Source organism: Bos indicus x Bos taurus, chromosome 8, assembly GCF_003369695.1.
Source record: "Bos indicus x Bos taurus breed Angus x Brahman F1 hybrid chromosome 8, Bos_hybrid_MaternalHap_v2.0, whole genome shotgun sequence".
NCBI lineage: Eukaryota > Metazoa > Chordata > Mammalia > Artiodactyla > Bovidae > Bos > Bos indicus x Bos taurus.
The window spans coordinates 79,231,684-79,258,668 of NC_040083.1; the positions used below are offsets into that span (position 1 = coordinate 79,231,684).

Genomic DNA, 26,985 nt, shown 5'->3' on the forward strand with positions numbered 1-26,985 from the left:
AGCCAAGCTTAAAGTAAAGTGTGGTGCTTTGTTTTGATAAGAGATTTGTCATCCGTTGACTTCCAGAATAACTTTTGAAAGAACCCATCTCAAAAAGCCAGAGCAAGGATGTTAAAGCAGAATTGTCCTTCACAGGGAAAAAACTGGCAGCTGTAGACTGGTGGTTAAGGTCACAGAATTACTCTTTTAAATGATAATTCAGATGTGAAATAATAATGTGGCTGCTTTTTTGATGTGAGTTAAGACATTCAGGTGAAGGTTTGAGTTCTGGATAAAGGCACACATGTTACATCATACTGAAGTTCCACTGTCACTGTACTACTTTAAGAGAGCCAAATTAGTAAAAACCAAGCTCTAACATCAGGAGCTGCTCCACAAAGACTCTGGCTTACTTCTTAAAGCCTGAGTTTTCATCCTCATTCTTACATGTCTATTAACACTCATTCTAAAAATGCATTTGTCCACCTAAATCTGTTTATGAACGTTCTAAAGGGCAAAACTTCAGTTATATGAAAAATCAGGTTGCCTAGGGCCACATCTCTGATCACTCAGTCTTTATTTGAACTTTAGTCAAATTTACCAAGCACCCCTGGCAATATTAGAATCTCTGTAGGGATATGAAGTGTAAGCCTGTGTCACTCAACTCAGGATTTTTATTCTACTTTAGAACATTTAGTTTTCTTCTAAGGAGTAAGGATTTAAAAAATAAAAAAAAAGCAGGTATTTGTCTCAAGGTCTTGGTTTATAAAAAAAAAAAAGTCATTAAGTTTATATATAGTTTACAAATGAGAATGTTTCAAGTCATGTCTCCTTCCCAGAGATGAGTTTCACAGGCACATCAACAAGCACAGTGCATGGGAAGAGACCTACTTTTGAGAAATCCGTCAGTGTGCACATTACCAGAACCTTACAGATCAGTTAAGAACAGTGGCCTAGTTAGTACCCTTAAGAAAGTGTTGCCCTCTGAGCTGAAATAGAACATAAACATTTAAATACACAAGATAAGCCATTTCCTCAACTTTCTAATACTAATACTTTCAAAATCTAAAATGACAATGTGAACCAAATATTAGTATAACTTAGAATTAATGGAAACTTGTATATTTCAAACTCATTTCAAAGGCAAGTGTTAGTGGGCTGAGTGTCCTATAAACTATCCTTAATCTATAATCATTAATAAAGATTACCATTTCTATTAATGAGTAATTATTGTTATTATTAATAAAGATTACTGTATAATCTTTTAAGCTAAAATACATAATGAGAATAGACCAGTTCCCCCCTGGACCTTAAAAGACTGTGAAATTACAATTCTCTTCCACCATTTCAAGTTCTGTTATGAATAGATAACCACCAATTACCAAATAAAACAATTATGCCAGTTCTCAACTAGTTATTTAATGATACCACATTGACTTAATCAGGGAATGTTTTTTCAAATTCCATCACACAAAGGTATGCTAGGTGCAATGATTATTCATGAAATCTAATCCAAAGCTGCTATGGCAATCTTCATCTGCAGAAAAAAAGATCAAATTAATCATCACTCCTTGTCTACACACCATTTGAGAATATAGAGGAGGGTGTGAATCAAACAGTTTATTAAAAATTGGATTAGCTGCTGCTTTTAGATGAACCCAAAAGACCACATTGTTTGATAATCTATCTGATGCTTATTACACAGGTTTTATTTTTTAAATAAATGGCTGTGGCATCTCTAGATTGTTCCTTGGAATAGTTGATCCCAAGGGAAGCCAACAGGAATAAAGCATGACTGCTTGAAGAAACACCTAAAGTACCTACCTCCCGAATAAACAGCTTTCAGGTGCCTCTGTACAAGGAGATTAAATCATGATTATTTTTTATTTATATCAGCATCTCATTCCACAGAAAGGTTTAATTAATAAGGCAAATCCTATACCATCCTTAATCCACAGTTTACAAGCTGATTCCTTAGGGTTTCACCAGCAGATGAAGGGAAAACTGAAAGCAGTTTTAAAACCTGAACAGAGTTTCATTTCTCAGCAACTCTAGGCACACTGATAAAACATGAGATGAATAAAGGCTAATATGCAAGACATCAACCCTAAGACTGATTAAGACTTAGACACAGAGGGAGGCTGGACAAGGACCTAGATGAGTACCTTATAAAGCTACTTTCACACCCTTCAGTTGCCTTTTCTGGGTGGGCAGTTACAATCTTAATTAGGTAGGAAAATACCACACAGCATTCAAGTTGGCGATCATAACCTGAATGCAGACCAGGCCCCGCCCCTCAGTGGCAGCAGGGGCACCAGGAGTCCGAAGCCAGCTTCGAAGCAGGCACGCTGGCTGGGCCTGGAGAGGCTTCAGAAGTCCTCTGGGCCCCAGTCTCTTCTCTGTTAACAGGGGGTTGTGTCACATGACCTGAAGCCCCTGTATCTCAAGCCCTATGACTCAGAATGCTGATTTAATAAGCATCACCACCCACTTAACCCTGTAGGGAGCCTTTCTAAAGGTCATAATGTGAGTGTGAAGTCTGACAGGAGCCTGTTTATTTGCAAGAACCAACTCAAACCTGATGTCACTATTAAGCAAATTACGATTAGTCATTTTCAAATTAACTTTTGGTTTTTAAATCAGTTTGTGATATGGTCCTTTACCACAAGGTACATGTGTAAACTGAAAAAGACAACTACTGCATTTGACTTTCTAAACTTTCCAAATCTGTATGCTGTGTATCTCCTTCATCATCAAATTTCTCTTCTCTTCTAGCAGTGAAGTAGGCAGTGTCCGCAGCACACCCACCCACAGTGCGGTACTACCTTCTCTGCCACACGTGCCCAAGGTCAGCCCTGCTTTGGCCCGTTGTGTCAGAAGTCTAATCTGCACGTGGCTTTTCTTGGTAATGCTTTGCCCACACATACTAAGCAAGGCAAGTATAGATCACAGGTACTCAAATTACAAGTCACTTGAAAGCATTTTGTACATTAATGACAAGGGTTATTGTACAAGTAGCAGTCTTTTAAAAAATCCTCACAGAAAACACCTCTGTGTTTAGACTTGTTTAACACCGTTGCTCGTGATGTTTATGTTAACAGTCAGTGCTCTAGGCCACTGATTGTCAGAACCAGAAGTGAGCACCGAAGAATAAACCAAAAATCACTCAATGCCGACTGCAGGGCTGGTTCCTGTCTCAGCGCAGCACATGGCGAAGAGAATGACTCCAGAGGGACCTGAAGACAAGGAGCTCTGCGAGTATGGGAGTCCCCTTCACAGCAAAGGTTACACTTCACAACATGAATCCTGCTGTTGTCGTACTTGAAGGAGAACCTGTGTTCTATTTCTGGTGTTGATCTTCTTATGAAATACCTATTAGCCAACAAATTTCAACAATTTTGACATCTCAATATAAACACTTCAAAAATACCTCTAAAACACTGTCTCAAAGACAATCTCATTTTCCTACATTGTAAATACAAACTAAAACTCCACAATAATCATCTTTAGATATTTTACTTAGTACATTATTCACAGTATTCAATCCCTTGTGACTATTATAGTGATCTCTGTTCAATTCTGACACACAAGAATGTGATTCCAGTTTGATTCAGAGTGTGTGATTCCTCTTTTCATGCTGATCAAGTAAATTTATTGTGTCTCCTTTCTGATTTTCAGCGTTAAGAACTAAAAAGGAAAAAGAAAACAAAATGTTCTAGTATTAAGCATTTTGAGAAACCAGCCCAGGCAGGTCCCATTTGACTTAAGTGTCTATAAGAGAGGACTGTCTCCCAGGGTAACATTATAATGTGGAATTTCATTGCTAATCAACGACAAGAGAGCAAAAGAGTCCATTTGTATAGCCAACAAGGTACCATGAACTGTGAAATAGTTTAATGATGTTCTACAAAATAGACGGTATGAAATGTACTCATAGAATTTTTGACATGATCATGACCCTCATGCGCTGCATGAATCTGTTAACTGCACCTGCAGCAGGAAGCACACTGCTTCCTAAAAGCCATTTGCAACTTAGGTTAGCTTTTGTGACTCCAAAGCTCTTCTTTTACAGAATTGATGTCAATATGTGGCTTCCACCCTCTTTATCCTATGACACCCAAAGGATGTAAAAAGACACATCACAAATATAACCTAAACCCAAGATCCTCATTTACAACTATTGCACATCTTAATGATTTTATAAATGACTGTCTTAAGTTCTCTAATAAAGTTGGAACTAATGCCTTTTTCTTCTAATTTCCCTGGAGAAAAGCAGGCTCTGCAACCATCTTGATGACATAATTTTAAAATGACATTTCTTCAACTTAAAATTCTTTTTTTTTTTTTAAATTTTATTTTTAAACTTTACATAATTGTATTAGTTTTGCCAAATATCAAAATGAATCCATCACAGGTATAGCAAAACCATTGCTCTACTTCGCTTACCTCCTCAATTTGAAAGCCTTAGCAGGTACAAGGTCAAATCCTTAGACGGACACCTGGGTGTAAGGGATGAAAGATCCCAAGGCTTCATTGCACAGTCACACATCTAACTTGTATTTGCTTAAAATTCTGACTCCTAACACGTTCATCTTTTGCATTAAAAATAATTAGCTAAAAAGTCTATGAAAATAATTAAAAATGAACTTAAGACTTTCAATTTTAGAAACCCCAAGCAACTCTGCCAATTGTAGTAAGTGACATGCTGGGTAAAATACAAAAGATTTTTTAAGGATGCACTGCTGAATCAAACTCAACTTTCTACCAAACAATCGGCCAAAACACTTTAAAAATTATCAGTGCTATAAGTGATAAAGACAGAGGGTTCCAGGTTAAAAGACACTAAAGAGATATGATGATAAATGCAGTGTATGATCCTGGATTAGATCTTGAATCAGAAAGCGGTTATTAGTTGGACAATTCAAGAAATCTGAATGTCTATAGATAATAGCATTATGTGAATATTAAATGTCTTCATTCTGATAACTGTACTATGGTTACATAAGATGTTAACACTTGGGGTACCTGGATGAAGGTTTGTGGAAATTCTTACTAGTTTTGTTTAAATTATTTCAAAATGAAAAGTGAAAAAAAAATTAATAAAACATTAAAATGCAACAACACTAACAGGAAGATCAAAAATGAAGTGGAAATATTAACAACTGAAGGTAATAAGCATCAATGCCAGCTTTTGTCCTAAGGACTTCTGCTGAAGCCTGAAGACTCCGAGCTCCCCTCACAGCTTCAAAAGGCCCTTAAACATGAGGGCTCCCCTCAAGGTGGGGAGTGAAGAAAGGGATGCCCATATAAACGTGAACCCTGAAGTTTCACATCCTTGACTTAAAGGCAACAGAAAATAAACCTGCAATGAAAAGTCTCGTGTGGACTAGAGCATTCTTAACCACATGAGATGATCGTGCGGGTGTATAATTCAAACTCTCCTTTTTCCATGTGATCCCAAAAAACCCTAAAGGTGACAACCTACTTTATTAAAGGAGTTTTGAGTTTGCAGTACCCTCCTTGAGACTGGCAGAGGCAAACAACCTTCTCTCTCTAACTCTCCAATACTTCCCACACAAAGTTCCATGGAAAGTAGTAGTTCACAGTTAAGAGGCACAAAACACACAAGGAAACAAGGTACCGTGAGGACAGTCTGCAGAAACAAAATGCAACACCGCAAGTTTTCAGATACTACAACTGGAAGACAAGGCGTATGAAATAATGTTGACAGAGAAATAAAAGATGTCTGAAAACATGAGCAAGGAATAAGGACCCATAAAGAATGGCCAAGAGAAAAGTTTAGAAATTAAAAATAAAACACAGCAAAGAAGGCATAGACAAAAGAAAAATTTTTGAATTGGAAGATGTTTCTGAGTAAATTATTCTCAACACAGATCAGAGAAGCAGAAATGCAAAATATGAAAAAGAGGACACGAGACATGAATAGATTGAAAAGTTCTAATACACTTCTAATCTGAATTCAAGGAGGAGCCAAAAAGGAAAGAAGCATTATTCAAAAGATGTTGGCTTGAATTTTCCAGAGAAAGTAGACTGGCTAGATTAAAAAAAAAAAAAAAAGGCTGCTATACTTAGAACAATGTGGTACACTGTGAATCAAGAGAGAAACCAATAAAACAGAAATAGAAAATCCAAAAATCAGAACCAAGTACATATGAAAATCCAGTGTTTGATGATGGTAGCACCTCAACTCACTATGAGATGGTGATTTTAGATAGTGTTGGGCCAGCTGCAAACACCTTTGGAAAAAGAAAACTGGGCCCTTATCTCATGCCCATACACTTGAAAACATTTAAAGTGAGTCAAATGAATCAAGAGATGTTAAGTGTAAGTTATGAAAGTAGAGGATTCTGGAAAGATGGCAGAAACAGTGGCACAGTTTTTGAACCTCTCAGAATCCTTACATAAACCAACTACTAAATTTAAAAACTCAAAAACTAGAGACCATTTACAGCAAAACTAGCTGAGCAGGAGTCCTGCAGACCCCAAAATACAAGCAGTCAAAAATAATCCATGGACAGCAAACCATACACTCGCAGAGTCTGGAAAGAAAACAGAGGGAAGCAATGGAGCTTCTGATGGACCCGGGAACAACAGAAATCCTAACAACCAACAGGTTACAGCAGAAAGCACCTGGGCCAGTGAGAGAGCTGCAGCTGGAAGGGGCAGTCCTGCTACTCCCACAGCAGGTGACCACGGAGTGCCCATGGAAGACGAAGGAGCTGGTGGAGGTCCATGAAACACACTGGCAGCGACTCCTCTTTGCGTTCTTCTCAGGTAAAGCCCCTCACAGAGAAAAGGCAGTGTGTGGAGTGAAGCAGTGGCTAAGCAGGACAAGAGACAAAGGAACCAATGGTTCAGAGAGAAGTGGGGAAAACCTCACTGGCCAAAGGTGAGACGATGTGAACTTCAAAAAAGATTATAAATGCAACTGAATGAAACCCATCAAAAAGGTTTAAAAGTTTATATTTTCAAATGGTCACCTTCAAAAGGTCAAAGGAAATAATTCCTTATTGTGAAAACTGGTAAAGAGAAAGAAGCATTTATCCTGCCTATGCTGTATGAACAATACCATGACTTGTCTATTTACAAAATATTTCAATTAACAAATGAAATAGGAATGGCTGAATTAAAATACCACCTCCAGGTATCAGCTGGTGATCTGCAGGAAATAGGGAGGAAAGAAGAACACACTAAACCAAACCATAAACAGAGCCATGAAATACACAATCAACACTCTCCAGACTGTGGTCAAACAGCAATGGCTGGCTGGCTGGCTGAATGGAAGGAAGGAAGGAAGAGAAGACTTGTAAATTGAGACTTAAACACATATCAAATATAAGAAAACGGGCAAGACTAAATAAACTATGGCATCCAGGGATGCCCACTTGGATGATAAGCCCATAAAGAAATTCAAGAAAATGCCGAATGGAAAGGTGAGGACAGGTATTTCAGTACAGGGAGGGAAGGTGCTAGGACAGGAAGGGCAACAAAGAAGGAACTTCCTGAAGCCAAGTTCTGTTTCTTGAGTCAGGAAGGCAGGGTGCGGTTAAAAAATGTTTAACTTCTAACAACTTGTTTGTTTTGTGTGCTTTTCTCAATCTGACTTACTTCATAAAACCAAAATAAAAATCTGAAAGTATACTGAACAAAAAAAAAAAAAAAGGGTGAATTCAACTCTAAATGAGAAAACTATGACTCCATATCTGTAGGCAAAAAAAAAGACATAAAAATTTTTGAAACTTTTACATGGCAAAAAACCATAATCAAAATCAAGATAAACTGCTAGGTAGTACTGGCAACCTCCCCAGCACATAAAGAATTCTTAAAAACTGAGAAAGAAACACCAAGAGTTTGATGGAAAAATGAACTTTAAGAAAGGAAACCTTGAGTCTACAGTGAAACTAAAACAAGGGAGAGAGAGTATGTGTGCCTGTGTGTGTGTGCAAATGTATACACACTGGGGGTGAGGGAGTCCTCAAAGAATGACAGCTGATCAATGTGCGGAATGACCATCCAGACAACGGTTTTCAATGGACAGCAAAGTCACACCGTCGCACAGCATCCCCCTCTGTAAGACATGTTAGTTACAGAGGGGAAAATGGACCTTTGCAGCAGAGAGACCTCGTGGGTACCACCTTAACCAAGGATCAGCCTGCCATCCTGTGCCTCCTGGTGTGAAGCTAGAACACCACAACTGCAGCTATTAAAAAAAAAAGTTCAACCAGAATCCAATCACAAGGAGACGAATCCAGAATCTGAGCATCCCACAGGCCTGGACTCTTCAAAAGTTCAAAATAACAGTTAATACAAAGTAACACAGAGTGCTACTATAAAAACTTGCCTGTGTACACATGACAGCATTTCGACTAGTGCTGTGAAATGATCATGCGGTGACCTACCATTTTGAAGGGAAATTCCTAAACTTCACTGAAGCATATCCGCACTGACCCCTGAGGGGCTGATGCTCAAGTTCATGTATGCAGACTTTCTGAAAGGTCCTCGTTGTGGCCTCCTGAAACTGTCACCTCTCTCCACTGCCCCTACACTCCAAGGCTTCCGGAGAAAACAGTCTTCTAATTAGGGATTACTTACAACATTATTGTTGGGATTCAGTGTGCAGTCATACAAAAGTGAAGGACCACAAATCAGACACAAGGTGACCACCCCCACCCACCCACCACCACCACCACCACTGTTAATTACCATTTCTGTTTTTGTCATTCCCTGCAAGGGCTGCCTGCTTGTCTGTTTCAGATTCTGCCTCATTCTCATCCATGTTGTAGTCATCATCAGCTCCCAGTTTCTGCTGATTTCTCCCTGAAAAATTAGCAGAACCACAAAACATAAGCTACATCATTTCTCTCTCGATGCCATGGGAACACCAGAGCCCGGGCGCTAGGGTTATCCCAACCCTGGTTTAACAATCAGCTCTTTCTGCTTCCTCTCAGGAAATGACAGGGACTCGTGTGCTTGCTCCCAGTGCCAAGACCATGCAGGATTCCTCTACTTATGTATGCCCCACTCCAACTTTGAATCTATTTAAAATATGGCCCTAAATAAAGAGCTCCATTCCAGGCTGGAATCAGGGTAACTAGTTCACCAAACCAAAAGTCCAGTTTTTTAAAGAGATAATCAACGTTAAAGGAAGGCATCACTATTTGGAAACAGGTTTCTGGTTAATGGAGGCATCTGCTTAAAATGGTTCACTGCCCTGAGAGAAGGAAATGGAGTGGCTATTGTGAGTCAAAGGGTAAAATTTTTCCATCAGACATACAGAATTAGCTCATTTATCACTGCATTCATCCCCAGAGAGAAGAGCAACCAGAAAAGATCAGGACAGGATGCAATCAAGAGACATACTCAGAGGGTTACTGTTAACATTTCATATCTGTATAAACAAGATCTTTTGTTTAAAAAGCATGTCTGGAAAAGTCAGCTCCAGTCCTATACCCCTGCACTAACTGCCTGAAGAGGAAACAAAGCCCAGGCCTGTGTGCCGTGCGGCTTTATTCTAGTAATCAGACCATTACAGCTGACCTTGAACAAGGTGTGACACACAGGCCCCCGCAGTAGTGCCGGCCTACTGGCAGCTGTTACACCCTGCGACCAACTGCTGAGTGAGCTGAAACTTGACTGCCACTCTGATCAGCCCCCCAGAGTGTCCTTTTTTTCTTTTTTCCTCCCCAATTATTTAACAGAAAAGTTGTGAGAACACACTCTTCAGAAAATCGGGGTAATTTCTGCCAGTAAGTACTATCCCCACCTGTCACTTTATCAGGCTCAGCACACAGGTGTCTTCTAAGCGCCCCTGGCTTAGCTAGGATTAAAATGTTTTCCGTCTTTCAGGGACCAAGATACATCCCAGAATATTCTGCTCATCTCAGTTTCCCACACTTTCCTTTAAAAAAGAAAAGTAAACCAAACCAGAAAGGTGAGATTCCCACGTCACTTTTCCGCAATGCTCAAACACGTGTGACCCTCCATCTATCCGATCCTTCCATCTGTCCTTCCTTCCTCCTTCGGTTCACCAGGCACTGCCTGCCAGTGACACGGCAGGAGGAGATGAAGTGACAAGGAAAACGTGTGGGCTCTGCCCGCCAGGAGACCTATGTGGACGCTGTGCTCAGCTCCCATCCAAGGTCTTCCACCTGGAAAGCCCCCTAGGCTCCCTGTGAATATGATTTCTACAAGTTCCAAGTGCTAGGAGTGCCCGGCCCTTCTGTCTTGTCTCCTGCCTGACAATGGAAACAAACAAACAGAACGACTGCCAAATGGCGCCCTGCTGGTTGGTCGTCTTCACGGGTGTCCGTTCTGCACTGGGAAGGCCATGGAAGGGGCTACTGCCTGGTGCAGCGGAATGAGCGGGCAGCCCAGGGGGCCTCTCACCCACCTTCCTCGTCGGCATCCTGCCCCTCCTCCTGTCCGTCGCGGATGACGAGCTGGTCCCGTTCAGGGCCCTCCGCCTCTTGATTCTCCTGGCTGGCCAGCAGGGCGGCTGGGACCTGTGGGATTTGGCCCAGCTCTCCGGGTTCTCCATTGCCTTTTCCGCCCACTTGTCTGTCTCCTTCCACTTCCTGTTCTCGGCCTGGCTCCTTCGGCAGTGCCAGGCTGTCCCTCTGAAGCTCCTCCTCGCTGACGACCTGAATTTCCTTGGTTTCCTCTGTGCATAGGACACAGGTTGCCGTGACCTCACCATACAATACAGAAATTCTCAGACCACTCAATTCCCAGAGCCTTCCCAAGGACTGTGGATGGACGGGGTAGCCGATCATGTATGCCGTGGCCTAGCAGATGGCATCACTGACTCAATGGACATGAGTTTGAGCAAACTCTGGGAGATGGTGAAAGACAGAGAAGCCTGTCATGTAACAGTCCATGGGGTTGCAAAGAATTGGACAAAACTGAGCAACTTAACGGCACCAGACTCCAAGCCTCACTGTGCCTGGAGTATATCTTCAGAACCACAAGAAAGAGGAAACGGTTTAGAAAACAAATCCAGACCAAGTCATCTGGATTGAGCACATCCTGCAAGGGGAGGAGGCTGTAATGCCAGGCTTATCTGATCACCCTACTTGAGACCCAGAATCTGGGAGCCAGTGACAGCCACCCAGGACTCAGCCACGTCCCCTTAACTAAACAGCCCCGCCACTGTCCCGAATAAAGGCACACCTAGACCTTCCTTTACCAAGCTGCCAAAGAACGAGGAAGTTTACAAGGGTGAGACGTCAGGAAGGCAGATAAAAGCCCTGTGGCCCCGAGTCCAGGTGCCCAGAGAGATACTCACTACCACCTGCAGCCCGACTACTAGGCTCCCCACAAGCAGTGAGCTCTGAGTATCTGTACGGACTGAGGGGCCGGAGCTGCTCCAGTGTGTTTTGCACAGCCCTGAAGACAGCATGTCACTGGCAAGCTTCACTTACCTTTCTCACCTTGTCTCTTCAAATCAAAAGCCACCTCGGAGCTAGGGGCTGGTGTCTGGGGCTCACTGTGGCTGGGCACGTTTCCTCTTGCTTCCGGCACCTCTGCCTGGGGCGGGCCTGCCTCCTGCGGCCTGGGCTGGGGCTCACTGGGGGCTCGAGGCTGAAACAGGAACACAGGTGGTCAGGGCAGCAGCTCCGTGACCGTGAACCTTCAACAACCCTGAGCAATGCAACGGACCACTGCATCCTTCTGATGAACAAGCACATGGAAACCCTGACTAATGCCATACCCTACCCTGGTCGTGCCCTACCACCTGGCATAAAGCAGAGACCTGAGCTTGGGCCCATATCTCCCAGAAAAAACACTTTCAATACTGGATTAACAGGTAGGCAGAAGATCAACAAGGAAAGAGAAGGCTTGAACAACATGACAAACCACCCGAGCAGACATCTACAGACCCAACCCAACAAGAGCAAAACACACGCAAATGCGATTTCTTCTCAAGTGCACACGGACTGCTCTCCAGGCAGACAGATGCTCGGCCACAAAACGAACCTCAACAAATGTTAAATGACTGAAATCACACAATGTATGGTCACCAATCACAATGGAATGAAGTTATAAATCAGTAACAGAATGAGGTTTTTTGAGAAATTCACAAATATTTGGAAATTAGACAACACACTCCTAAATAACCAGTGGGTCAAAGAAATCACAAGGAAAACTAGAAAATACCTTGAGAAAAATTAAAATGAAAACACAACACACCAAACTTCTGGAAGGCAACTAGAGCAGTGCTTAAAGGGAAATTTCAGGCCTATCTCAAGAAAAAAGACAGATCTCAAATCAATAACCTAATCTCCCACCTTAAGACACTTGAAAAAAGAAGAAAAAACTAAACCTAAAGTAAGGAAGGATTTAGTAAAGATTAGAACAGGAATTAATGACATATGTAAAAGAAAAACAATAAAATCAACAAAACCAAAAGTTAGTTCCTTGAAAGATGAACAAATTTGACAAGCGTTAGCTAGATTAAAAACAATTTCAAATTACTAACATAAAAAAAAGGATAACACTACCAACTCTTACACAAATAAAAAACTGTATTATAAGGAAATACTAAGAACTGTTTGCCAACAAGTTTGATAACTTACCTAAAACAGACAAGTTCCTAGGAAGACACATACTACCAAAACTCATTCAAGAAGTAGAAAATCTGAGCAGATTGTAACAAGAGACTGAAGTATTAATTTACAAATTTCCCCCTAAAAAAGCCCAGTTTCAAATGACTCCTGTGGTAAATTCTATCAAACATTTAATACTACATCTTCTCAAACTCTTCCAAAAGCAGCAGAGAAAGGAATACTCCCCAACTCATTCTATGAGCCCAATAATGACCCTGATACCTAAGCCTGACAAAGACATTACAAGAAACTAAACCTGTAGAACTAGTATGAATATAGACCCCCAAATCATCAACAAAATACCAGTAAATTAAATCAAGTGACATACAAAAGGATTATACATCATGGCCAAGTAGGATTTTCCCCATCAATGCCAAGGTTTAACATCGGAAGTCAATTCATATAATACTATGTCAGTAGTGTAAAGGATAAAAAACACACCATCATCCTAGTGGATACAGAAAAAACACTGGCAAAATTCAACAGCTTTTCTTCATAAAAACACTCAACAAATTATGAATAGAGGGGAACTTCCTCAACTTGATAATGTGCATCTATGAAAAATACACAGGCATACCATGAATATATCACAGGTTCAGTTTCAAACCACTGCAATGAGGCAAATATCACAATAAAGTGATCACACCGATTTCCTGGGTTCCCAGTACATAGAAAAGCTATGTTTACACTATTCTGTAGTCTATCATAATAGTACTATGTTTAAAAAATGTACTACCTTAATTAAAAAATACTTTATTTTCTAAAAATGCCAAAACATTACACGAGTAACATCAAGACCCTTGATCATAGATTTCTATAATAAATATAATAATAATGAAAAAGTCTGAAATATTTTAAGAATTACCAAAATGTGACAAAGGGACACGAAGTGAGCAAATGCTGTTGGAAAAAAAGGAAGCCAATATACCTGCTCAACACACAGTTGCCACAATCCTTCAATGTGTAAAAAACACAAACATCTGTAAAGCACAATAAGATGAGGTATGCTTGCACAGTTAACATCAGACTTAAGAGTGAACGAGTTAAAAGCTTTCCCCCTATGATCAAAAAGAAGACAAGGATGTCTATCCTCACCACTTCCATTTAACATTATACTGGAGGTTCTAGCTAGGGCTATTAGGCGATAAAAAGAAATAAAAGGCATCCAGATTGGAAAAGAAGATGTGAAACTACCTCTATTTTTAGATGACATAATCTTGTATTCAGAAAATCCTAAAGAATCACAAAAAATACTACTTGAACTAATAAGTTCAGAAAGGCTGATACAAGGTCATTATAAAAAATGAATTATCTACACACTAGAAATAAACAGTTGAAAATGAAATTAAGAAAACAATTCCATTTATAACAGCATCAAAAATACTTAGAAATAAATTGAACAAAAGAAGTGCAAGAATTCTGAAAACTACAAAACATAATTGAAAAGATTTTTAAAGGACTTAAAGAAATAGAAACAAATCCCACATTCACACATCAGAAGACAAGATGTTAAAATGACAACACCTCCCAAGGGACTTACAGACTTTAATCTCTGTCCAAATCCCACCTGGTTTGAAGACACTGATAAGCAGATCCAAAAATTCGTATAAAAAGTCATCCAGTGCAGAATTGCCAAAATAATCTTGAAAAAGGACAAAGATGGAGCAGTCAAAGCTGCTGATTTCAAAGTTTATTACAAAAATACAGTAATCCAGACTGTGTACTGTGGACATGAGGATAGAAAAAGAGATCAAAGGAACAGACAGAGAGTCCAAAAACAGACCCTCATCTTTATAGTAAACTGATTTTTCTGACAAGGATGTCAAGGCAACTCAGTGGGGAAAAGAATCGTTTTTTTTTTTCCCCCCAACAAATGGTGTTGAGACAACTGGATAGCCACATGCAAAATAATAAAGTTGAACCACTACCTCACATCATATGCAAAATTAACAATATGAATCACAGGACTAAAAGAAGAACTAAATGCTAAGAACTTTACAAGTCTCACAAGAAAAAACAGGCATAAATCTTCATGATGCTAGGTTAGGCAAAGCAGTTTTAGATATGACACTCATAGAACAAACAACAAAGGAAATAGATAAACTAGACTTAAAATTAGTAACTTCTCTACTTCAATGAACACCATCAAGAAAGTGAAATGATAACTCAAAGAATGGGAAAAAATATTTGCAAATCATACACCCAATATCTCTATATGAATATATAAAGAAGTCTAACAACTCAATAATAAAAGTAACTCAATTTCAAAATGGACAAAGGATACAATTTACAATTTCTCCAAAGAGAAATTACAAACAGCCAACAAAGCATACATGAAAAAATACTCAATATCATCAACTACTGGGAAATGCAAATCAAAGCCATAATGAGATAGCACTGTACACCTACTACAATGGTTATAATGAAAAAGACAAATGTAATGACAAGAGCTGGCAAGGATGTGGCAAAACTGGTACCCTCATAAACTGTCAGCAGGAATGCAGAAGGGTAAGATCACCTTCCGAAACAGTATGGCAGTTTCTCAATACCCTGTGGAGAGTTACCACACGATCTAACGATTCCACTCCTAGGTATATACCTAAAAGCAATGAAAGCCTATGTTCACATAAAAATGTGTGCATGAGCATTCACAGCAGCATTATTCAGTCACCAAAAAGTGGAAATAACCCAAATGCCCATCAGCTGACAAATAAACAAACAGAACACAGCACAAACAGTGGACTATTATTCAGCCATACACAGGAAGGGAGCGCTCGTACATGCTGCAACACGGGTGGATCCTGAAAGTTACATGGAAGTCACTGATAAGTGTTATTGTCCGTCATAAATAAATGTCCAGATAAGGCAAATCTGTAAGACAGAAGATAGATCACAGCTCACCTAAGCCTCCAGGAACTGGAAGTAAAAGGCGAGTGAGCTACTGGGTATGGGATTTCTTTGGGGAGTTATGAAAAGGTTCTAACATTGACCGTGATGATGACTGCATCACAGTGTGATGATGACGACTTCCCATTTGTGAATATACTAAAACCACTGAACTGTAAATACTACACAGGTGACTCTATGGCAGGTGAAATCTATCTCAATAAAACGGCTACATTTAAAACAAAGATCCCCCAGAAGGCTTTGAACAGCACTTCCATAGGCTGTGCTTACACAGGAGGCAGCCTGACAGCATGGTTCGGATCAGCTCCATCACTGACCAGGTGCACTGACCTTGGGACAGTATTTGACCACCTCCACAGGCCTCAGCGCCCTCAAAACAGAAAAACAAAAACAACTCCTCTCCAGGGTGGCTGTAAGCTTTAAAGGAAGCAATATCCATACAGGCTGGGGCACAGAGGCTGGGTTCAGAGGCCACCATACTCAGTCAGAGACCCCACACCCTGGGACCAGACTGTTGTGTCTCAGGGAACCAGAGCAAACCAGACAGCAGATAAAGGAACAGGATGCCTGAAGAGAGGGCAGGAAGACCTTTGGGAGATTCCTGGCAGAAAAAGCCCAGGATTACCTGCTGGCTTTGGTCCTTCTGTTCGTTTAGATCGTGTGAAGGCATGGCCTCATTTCCCTTCCTGGTGACTTCTTCTATTCTCTCTTCACACTGCTCCTTCACCTCTTTCATCTGACTGATGCACTGGTTCCTGTGAAGGTGGAAGAAAGCAAAAGAAAAGGACAGCTGTTCAGAGACATTATTTAAGTTTGGCCCTGCTGTGACGGTAAAATCCAATTCCCAGACAGACACAGCTCATCTCTTTCTTGCTTCCTGTACTTCATCTGAAAAAGTCCCTAAGGCAGGGCAACAGTATGTTTCAATTATTAAATGACATGAAAACTGGAGTCAACTGAAACTTCCAAAAAATATGTCATATTGTTCTAAAATAAATGAACTTAACTGGTTAAAAAAATTTTTTTAATATAATCTGTGGCATAATAAAAAAAAATGTGATCTTTGTCCCCAGCTATCAGCAGAGCTCCTACAACCTTTGGAATTTCCTGAGTAACAGTGTCTTCTGCTATACATAATGAGCCCCTGCACACCATACCTGAGTTTATGCTAAGGAGCTGACTTACTGAGAGGAGCCTACACAGCTTCAGGATGGGGGCTGGTGGCCACGGGAGCCAACTGCATAATGAGAGGGTTGGAGCTTACAGCCCCGTTTTCTAGGAAGGAGGGAGAGACTGGAGATTTAGTTCAATCATATGGCCATTCAACGAGTCACGCCCATGTAATAAAACCTCAGATAAGCACCCTAGATCATGAGGCTCGGCGAGCTTCCCATTTGGTGAACATCTCTGTGAACCAGTAAGGAGGCAACCCAACTCTAACAGAAGCCCCTGCCTAACCCCTGCTTCCACCCTAGGCCTTGCCTCATGAGCCCCTACCAATCAGCACTTGCTAAGTTGTATCCTTTATAATAAAACTGCAATTGTAAACACAGAGCTTTCCTGAGTTCTAGAGAATTATTGATCCTGAGGGGGTTGTGGGAAGCCCTGAATCTGCAGTTAGCCAGGCAAAAAGTACATGTGGCCTGGGGCCACCAAGAACTTACGGCTAGCATCCAAAGGAGGGGTAGTCTTGCGGGACTGAGCCCCCTAACGTGGGGTTTGTGCTAACTCTTGGTGGTGTCAAAACTGAATTGGATTTGGGGAAGACAGAATAGATGTATTTTTCACTATTCCTCCACTAAGCACAGCTAGAACTCTGGACATTATGTTTTCAACAAACAGAAGTAGACTCTGAAAGATGGAGTGATGAAGGCAGACTGGTTAGGGACCTCAGGATCTAGAACAACACAGTGGTGTACCTGGAGAGTACATGGCAAGTCTGCATTTCCACCCCACTCTGACACTAACAAGGTTCCCCTCCCTCTCCCCAGGCAGTGGTGGCATGTCAGTGAAGAGCCAGGCTTTCACCACCAACTGCTCAGAGGTGTCAAAGATCATTCATCGTATCAAGAACCAGGAAGATCTTAAATTGAACGAAGAGAGACAACCAACAGATATCAAACCAACATAACAGAGAAGTTGAAATGATCTGACAAAGATTTTAAAGCAGTCACTTCATTAGATATGTTTCAATGAGTAATTAAAACATGCTTGGAACAAATGAAAAATTTAATAGTTTCATCAAAGAAATAGAAAGTTTCAGCAAAGAAGAGAAGATATAAAGAAGAACCAAATGGAAACTTAATGCAATAATTAAAATTTTAAAACTCAGAGTAGGTAAAGAACCAATGAACTGGAAGATACAACAATAGACATCACCTAATCTAAACACAGAGAGGAAACAGACTTAGGGAAGAAAAAGGACAAAGCTTCATGGACCTACATGACAATTACAAAGGACCTAACATTCACATCATCAGAACCTGTGTAAAAGGTTTTCTCAGCAGGTTCACATAACTAGTCACCTTCACACTGGTCCTCAAGACACTACTCTTAACTTGCTACCCTCCATGACTATATGATACTATCTGCCCTGCCCAGGTCACTCTGAGCTCGCCAGGTTCTTTCTCTCCTAAATTATCTCATCTTCCTTCTCAGCTCCTAGGACTCAATTCTAAATAGCCTCTCCTAAGAAGTCTTTTTTGGAGGGGTAACAGATAAGCATTGATGAAAATGATCTAGGTTAAAAAATAATATTTAAGAGACAGGCACCTTCAAAAAGTATGTAAGTTAGCTTCAGGTTTGGCTAGGTGAAACAAAAAGGCCAAAAGATAGCAGTTTATATTTTCCTCACATAAAAGTAGATCAGAGTTAGTATGGCAGCTTGGAGTTATCACAAATTCAGGTTTCTCTTTCAGTTTTAAAATCCTAGCATTGGTTTCTACCCGCCATGATTACCTCATGACCCAGGATGGCTACAAGTAGTCCAGCCATCTTGTGTGAAGCCCAGGCAACAGGAAGCAAGGAGGAGAAAAGGCAAAGAAAAGGGATGTGCACTGAACTATCCTCATATTCAGAAGTTTTCCTGTAAGTCCCACCCCGCAATTTCCTTTCCCCACTGGCCAGAATTTAGTTACCTGGCCATACCTAACTGCAAGCAGGGACTAGAAATGTAGTATTTTTCTGGTAAAAAGATAAGTGGGTGGATAAGCACTGACCAGTCTTTGCCACTGAGAGCTTCAAAATGTTTTGAGTTACAAAACATTGACAAAATAATTGAAGAGTATCCCAGGTTAAGAACACAATCAATTACATACCATTATGTTAATTTACATGGATTAGAGTTGAAGACAGCAGTACAAATTTATGTTTAATTTAAATACAGATAGACACATACAGAAAGTATACACACATACATGTCTCTTTGCTCCATCATCTGAGAGGACCTAGTAGCAATGAGATCCTAGTAGCAAAAAGCACACGTAGTGCCCAGACCTGGTTTCTAAAACACCTTTCTCCAATAAAGAGAACAAGGACTCCTTGAAGAAATGGCTGACTGGATGATTCCAGGACTGGGCCAAGAAATATATGAAAATAAGTCTGAAGCATCTTTTGGTGCCAGATTATAAAAAAGTAATTTAAAAGAGGGGTGGGAAGACAAACCCACAATATCACAAGTATGTCAACTGGATAAAGGAACTAACTGAAAAAGTTGCCAGTGGCCAAAGCTGGAAAATTTTAAGAAAAATAAATAAATTAGTATTGGATTATAACCTAAAAGTATAAAATAAACATCCACTAATCCATACTGATATCAATCATTAGACAAACAAGAAGAGTCACATCTCCTGTGCAGGAAAATTCCAGACAACTTCATGCAGACACTCCACCCTTAGGCAAGTGGAGCATAATTTCCCAATCTTTAGGCATAGTGAATTTCTTCCAAAGATTACAGCGTAAAAGGAGAAAAAACAGAGTAAGTTTACAATGAAAAAAACCTGATAAACATTACCTCAATCAGATGCTCAACAGTGGTAAGTCATACTGATGCATATACCCTTGATGTGAAGCCATGAGAATGGCATTTCACCTCTGTGGCCTTCCCCTCAAAAATGGGTTGCCCTTGTTTCACCATGAGAAAAAACATGAGATACATCCCAATTGAAAGACATTCTACAAAATGCCTGGACAGCACTCCTCAAAACTATCAAGATCATTAAAAAGTAAAGCCTGAAAAAAAACATGATAAATACAGCATAATTACCACACTCTCTGCCTGGCATATAAGAAAAAAACCTATAAATGAGCCATGTCATGATCTGTGTGCTTTATTATTCGTGAATCTCAGTTTTCATGCTGACATGTTAGACTCCTTTTGTATTATGTAAATCCAGGAAGTAATTATATAAGCTTGGATTAAAACAACTATGCAACTTGTTAAGTTGTATAAGACTTGTAGACTTTGCTAATTTAATAATGCCACTTGTACAGTTAGGTTACATCTAATTAAACAAATAAATTCTTGAAAGTTCAAAAAAAGTAAAGCCTGAGAAACTATCACAGCCAAGAGAAGCCTAGGGAAACATAACAGATCAATGTAATGTACACCTGGAACAGGAAAAGGACAAAACTAGGGAAAAACTGAAGAAACATTGAATAGAGATGAACTTCAAGATAAAAATAAGGCATATATATTGGGTAATCAATCGTGACAGGTCAGATCAGATCAGATTAGTCGCTCAGTCGTGTCCGACTCTTTGCGACCCCACGAATCGCAGCATGCCAGGCCTCCCTGTCCCTCATCAACTCCCGGAGTTCACTCAGACTCACGTCCATCGAGTCAGTGATGCCATCCAGCCATCTCATCCTCTCTCGTCCCCTTCTCCTCCTGCCCCCAGTCCCTCCCAGCATCAGAGTCTTTTCCAATGAGTCAACTCTTCGCATGAGGTGGCCAAAGTACTGGAGTTTCAGCTTTAGCATCATTCCTTCCAAAGAAATCCCAGGGCTGATCTCCTTCAGAATGGACTGGTTGCATCTCCTTGCAGTCCAAGGGATTCTCAAGAGTCTTCTCCAACAGTTCAAAAGCATCAATTCTTCGGCACTCAGCCTTCTTCACAGTCCAACTCTCACATCCATACATGACCACTGGAAAAACCATAGCCTTGACTAGATGGACCTTTGTTGGCAAAGTAATATCTCTACTTTTGAATATGCTATCTAGGTTGGTCATAACTTTCCTTCCAAGGAGTAAGCGTCTTTTAATTTCATGGCTGCAGTCACCATCTGCAGTGATTTTGGAGCCCAAAAAAATAAAGTCTGACACTGTTTCCACTGTTTCCCCATCTATTTCCCATGAGGTAATGGGACCCGATGCCATGATCTTCGTTTTCTGAATGCTGAGCTTTAAGCCAACTGTTTCATTCTCCTCTTTCACTTTCATCAAGAGGCTTTTTAGTTCCTCTTCACTTTCTGCCATAAAGGTGGTGTCATCTGCATATCTGAGGTTATTGATATTTCTCCGAACAATCTTGATTCCAGCTTGTGCTTCTTCCAGCCCAGCGTTTCTCATGATGTACTCTGCATAGAAGTTAAATAAACAGGGTGACAATATACAGCCTTGATGTACTCCTTTTCCTATTTGGAACCAGTCTGTTGTTCCATGTCCAGTTCTAACTGTTGCTTCCTGACCTGCATACAGATTTCTCAAGAGGCAGATCAGGTGGTCTGGTATTCCCATCTCTTTCAGAATTTTCCACAGTTTATTGTGATCCACACAGTCAAAGGCTTTGGCAAAGTCAATAAAGCAGAAATAGATGTTTTTCTGGAACTCTCTTGCTTTTTCCATGATCCAGCGGATGTTGGCAATTTGATCTCTGGTTCCTCTCCCTTTTCTAAAACCAGCTTGAACCTCAGGAAGTTCACAGTTCACATATTGCTGAAGCCTGGCTTGGAGAATTTTGAGCATTACTTTACTAGCGTGTGAGATGAGTGCAATTGTGCTGTAGTTTGAGCATTCTTTGGCATTGCCTTTCTTTGGGATTGGAATAAAAACTGACCTTTTCCATTCCTGTGGCCACTGCTGAGTTTTCCAAATTTGCTGATACTTCATACTAATGCAAAATGTGAACAACAGGAATCTGGTGTGGGTTGTATAGGAACTTCCTGTACTGTCTCGACAATAAGACTGTAAACCTAAAGCTGTTCAAAAATTTTAAATTATTTTTAAAAATTAAAAACTAAAAAAAAAATTAAAAATTAAAAATTAAAATTAAAAACTGAATTGGAGAACATCCGACTGGTGTCAGAAAGTTATTACTGGGACATACAATCTAATTCAGCCTGAACTCCCAATTAGATATTTCAAGACATCGCTTCAGCTTCCTGCCTGGAACTTACTTTACGAATATTTCAAGTGTCAGAGCTATGAAGTAATTGAATTACCCACTTGTACAAATAAGAAGGCCTGAAATAACCAATGTAGGTGAGGGTGTGGAGAAAAGGGAACCCTTGTGCCCTACTGGAGAAGGAAATGGCAACGCAGTCCAGTATTCTTGCCTGGAGAATCCCATGGTCAAAGAGCCTGGTGGGCTACAGTCCACGGGGTCACAAAGAGTCAGATATGACTGAGTGACTAACACTCGTACCCTACTGGTGAGAATATAAATTGATACAACCACTACAGAAAATAGTATTGTGGTTTCTCAAAAAACTAAAAAGAGAACTACCATATGACCAATTTTACAGAAAAAAACAAAACCATTAATTCAAAAAGACACATGCACCCCAATGCTCACAGCAGCATTATTTACAATTGCCAAGATATGGAAGCACCCTGCTGCCGCTGCTAAGTCACTTCAGTCGTGTCCGACTCTGTGCAACCCCAGAGACGGCAGCCCACCAGGCTCCCCTGTCCCTGGGATTCTCCAGGCAAGAACACTGGAGTGGGTTGCCATTTCCTTCTCCAATGCATGAAAGTGAAAAGTGAAAGTGAAGTCGCTCAGTCGTGTCTGACTCCTAGCGACCCCATGGACTGCAGCCCACCAGGCTCCTCCATCCATGGGATTTTCCAGGCAAGAGTACTGGAGTGGGGTGCCATTGCCTTCTCTGATCTCACACGCTAGTAATGCTCAAAATTCTCAAAAGGCAGGCAATACGTGAACTGTGAACTTCCAGATGTTCAAGCTGGTTTTAAAAAAGGCAGAGGAACCAGAGATCAAACTGGAGTGGGTTGCGCCATTGCCTTCTCCGATGGAAGCAACCTAAGTGTCCATAAATAGATGAATAGATCAAAAGTGTGATACATGTATGTGTGTGTGCACACACATAGGAATACTACTCAGTAATAAAAAAAGTGAAATTTTATCATCTTCAGCATATGGATGGACTTGGAGGGCATTATGCTAACTGAAATAAGTCAGAGAAAGACAAAAACTGTATGATACCACTTCTATGTTGAATTTAAAAAATACAACAGGCTACTGAATATAAAATAAAAAAGAAGACTCAAAGATATAAACTAGTTACCAGTGGGGAGAGGGAAAGGCAGAGGGGAAATATAGGAGAAATATAGTGGGGAGAGAGAGGTACAAACTACTGGGTATAGATAGGTATATACTGTACAACACAGGGAATCTTGCCATTATTTTGTAATAACTATAAATGGAAACAGTACTGGGTTATAATCCAGTTCTACAATTATAAAAATTGTATAATTTTTTAAATTTAAAATTATTCCCAATATAAAAATACAGAAAATACCAAAGAGAAAGATAAGAACGTGAGGATTCCAGGAGTAGTTTTGTTATACATTTGTTTGGAGTTTCGGACAGAGAAGCAAGGGAGAAAGGGGTCAAAAAGCACTGTAAGACAGAACAGCTGGAAATTATTTAGAATTAATAAAAAAGAACAAAAGACCTCAACAGACTTGAAAAAATAAATATTTCCCCCAAAAAGAAATAGCAATTAAATAAATACATATACACATACACACATACAAATAAGGAAGTTAGGAGTGATCAGACCAACACTGACCAGGGTCACAGAGACACAAAGAGGTAAGGCTGAACCCAGAAACCAGACTGAGCAGGGCTCTCTCTATCCCCTGGCTGCCTCTTTGGAGCTGCAGGTATTTCAGAGCCAAGTGTAACTGTACTCAGCCTCTCACTCTTGCAACAAACCTTTAGTTCAAAGGACTTGCTGGGTCTCAGAGTACCACACACAGAAGGGCATCAGAACTGCAGAAAAAAGGGAAGACAGAGCATCTGACCTTGGACAGCAATATAGAGATGAAGGAAAGACCTGGTGAAACATTCATGGAAATAAAATTCTCATGAACACACAAGCCACAGGAGGTGGACAAGTGCACAGTAGCCTAAACGGAGCAAACAAAAAGATGTCTGTGTCAGCAAAGAACAAAATATGTGCAAGTCACTGTGATCAAACAACTTCCCAGAAGCTCAGGATTGGCAATGAGCAGGTGCACAGCCATTTCCAAACTTGTAAATCTACAAAAGGGAAATACTGTTTTCACTTGCTCTCAGCCCTTCCAAAAGCAAGTACAAAGAGCCTTGCACAAGACCATGGCATCCGGTCCCAGGACTTCATGGCAAACAGAAGGGGAAAACACAGAAGCAGTGCTGGGCTTCCAGAATCACTGAGGACGGTGACTGTAGCCATGAAATAAAAAGACGCTTGCTCCTCAGAAGGAAAGCTACGGCAAACCTAGACAGTGTATTAAAAAGATAAACATCACTTTGCCGACAAAGTTCTGTATAGTCAAAGCTATGGTTTTTCCAGTGGTCATGCACGGATGTAAGAGTCAGACCACTGAAGAACACTGAGCACCGAAGAACTGACACTTTCAAACTGTGGTGCTGGAGAAGACTCTTGAGAGCTCCCTGGACTGCAAGGAGAGCAAACCTGCCAATCCTAAAGGAAATCAACCCTGAATATGCATTGGAAGTTCTGTTGCTGAAGCTGAAGCTCCAATACTTTGGCCACCTAATGCGAAGAGCTGACTCATTAGAAAAGACCCTGATGCTGGGAAAGATTAAAGGCAAAAGGAGAAGAGAGCGGCAGAGGATGAGATGGTTGGATAGTATCACTAACTCAATGGACATGAATTGGAGCAAACTCTGGGAGACAGCAGAGGACAGAGGAGCCTAGAATGCTACAGTCTATGAGGTCATGAAGAATCAGACACAACTTATCGAACTGAACAATAACAATACATCAAAGAAAAAAGAGGGCTGGGGTCATGGGCAGCTGGTTGTCTCTGAATCCCAAATTTCCTGTGTCTGGGGTATACTCTTTCTATGAAGGAAAAGGGAGAGAAAAATAAACAAGACTACAACTTTACTCTCTACCCTCTAAATTGGTTTTTACTATCTTACTAAGGGGTTTAGCCAAACTTTTTAAATGTTTATTCTTTTGACCACAAAAGTACTCTGATATGTATAGAGTTTTTGTACGCTACTAAAGTCATTAGCTTAAAACAGACTGTCCTAACTGTATGCTGGAGATCTAATCTACGGCATGGTGACTACAGTTAACAATAATGCATTTTATACTTGCAATTTGCTAGATCTTAAGTGTTCTCACCATACACATAAAGGTAAAGACAGGGGATTATGGACGGACATGGGCGTCATTTCACAATGTATAGGTGTATCAAAATATCATGCTTTTATGTCTTAAACACACACAATGATTATTTGTCAATCCTAACTCTATAAAGTTAAAAAAAAACTCCATTCTCACTGCAAAAATTTGGAAAGACACTTAAAAGCCTCAAGGAAACAAAATGTCCACAGTACCAATGCCGAGTGATAAATTACATGAATATTATACCAAACTCCTTAAAGTCTATGACTTTGACTTAGGTCACATCTGAGCACTTCTGGAACACATTTTTAAAGGCTTTCGATTACCGGTTTAACTAGTACACCTGCACTTTACAGAGTTCTCAGTTATGTATTTTTTGGTAGATGGAGTTAGTTATTTCCTGCTAAGCAGAATTGCCCTCTTGCATGATGGCTAACAGCCCCTGAGCGGCGCACACGTGATGCGGACAAACTTACAGGTCGTAGGAGAACTTCCTCTCCAGGTTGGTCTGGTTCTTCTGAAACTGGAGGACATCCTGTTGCAGCCTGCCATAACTCTTCTGCAGGGCCTTTAACTGGTCTAAACCAAGAGGAGGACACGAAATGACTGGGGTCGCCGGCACGGCCATCCTGAGCACAGAAGACACACCAACACCCACCATGGGAACACAAGGGGCCGGGGCACCAAGAGAACAAGGGGGGAAAGAGGAAGCGATGAGGCCAGGGCCCCACCCCAGGAACCTCCCCACCCGGATCCGGGAAGCAGCCCAGAGGGTGTGTGATCCTATAGGAACCAGCACCCGGATTCCTTCCCACATGTTTCTCCTAAATGTCCTTTTGACCTCCAACCCTTACAACGCATCAGGAGGTCCTATCGCCTGTTTCCCTCCTAGACATCACACACCCTGAACTGCTCACAATGCTGCTCTCAGCAGCTCCATATCCTTCAGTCTGAAAAATCGATTTCAACACCTGGTCAGAGAAGCAGCCTCGCCTACGTAATCCCTCCACACCCCATTCTCAGCCCCCAGGCTACCTGCCAGTATCCTTCTCCTGTTATTTGCTCACAGCCCAATTATTCTCTGAGGCCTCCTGTGCACTCAGTCACCGACCCTCCTGTTTGGGAAACAACAGCTTTCTTTGAGGAAATCCATCTGCCCCATGGCTGCAGCCCTGGCTCGTAAAAGCTCTGCAAAAAAAGCAGCAGCTCACTGACCAACAACCAAGTTTGCGGCAGAAGGAAGAAGTGCCACAAAGGTGACACCGGAATGGGCTGAGGGCAGCGACGAGGGCCTGGGACACAGCCCCGGACAGACCTGGGCTTCCCCAAGGTCTGTCATCACAGTTCTAGACCCACGAGGCTCTTGGGGCAGTGGGGAGAGGGGAGACGGGTGTGCTGGGGGGAGCGGTTTAAAATTTTTAAAAAGTGAAAGACACTCTGAACTGCTGATACACACTGCAACATGGATCCATCTCGAAAGCATTTATTTATATGACATGCTTGAAAAGACAAAACTACGGGAGTAGAGAATGTTTCACTGGGTGCCTGAGGCTGAAGTGAGGGCAGCGGGGGAGGAATTCCTGGAGTGGGACATGAGCTATGTCTTGACTTTATGTCAAAATACACTGAAAGGTACACTACAAAGGGAGAACTTCATTGTGTATAAATTATACTTCAATAAACCTAACCTAAAAAACATAAATTTCGTAACAAACCAAACCCAGGATGGTGGAATACTACTCAGCAATAAAAAAGGAACAGACTATTTACTGCAGCCCCAGTAGCACGGATGAATTTCAAGATAATTATGCTGAGTGAAAGAAGGTTCACAAAAAAGGGTATATGCCATCTGATTCCATATACACAAAAT

The 26,985-nt window shown here is 41.0% G+C and overlaps 1 protein-coding gene across 5 annotated transcripts in view; it reads right to left on the reverse strand.

The window, feature by feature from the left end:
• Positions 1 to 1,085: 1,085 nt before the first annotated feature.
• Positions 1,086 to 26,985, reverse strand: part of GOLM1 (golgi membrane protein 1) — a 59,982-nt gene continuing 34,082 nt past the window's right edge. For 2 of the 5 annotated variants that reach the window (XM_027550151.1, XM_027550155.1), the window contains exons 5-10: positions 25,592 to 25,694; positions 16,138 to 16,267; positions 11,421 to 11,580; positions 10,391 to 10,660; positions 8,704 to 8,817; positions 1,369 to 3,666 (exon numbers count right to left, since the gene is read on the reverse strand). In XM_027550151.1, coding sequence (XP_027405952.1) covers positions 3,590 to 3,666; positions 8,704 to 8,817; positions 10,391 to 10,660; positions 11,421 to 11,580; positions 16,138 to 16,267; positions 25,592 to 25,694 — 854 coding nt within the window. In that variant the 3' untranslated portion in view covers positions 1,369 to 3,589. Of the gene's footprint in view, positions 3,667 to 4,425; positions 4,479 to 8,703; positions 8,818 to 10,390; positions 10,661 to 11,420; positions 11,581 to 16,137; positions 16,268 to 25,591; positions 25,695 to 26,985 lie in introns of all 5 variants that reach the window. The other 3 variants (XM_027550152.1, XM_027550153.1, XM_027550154.1) reach the window with 3 other exon arrangements.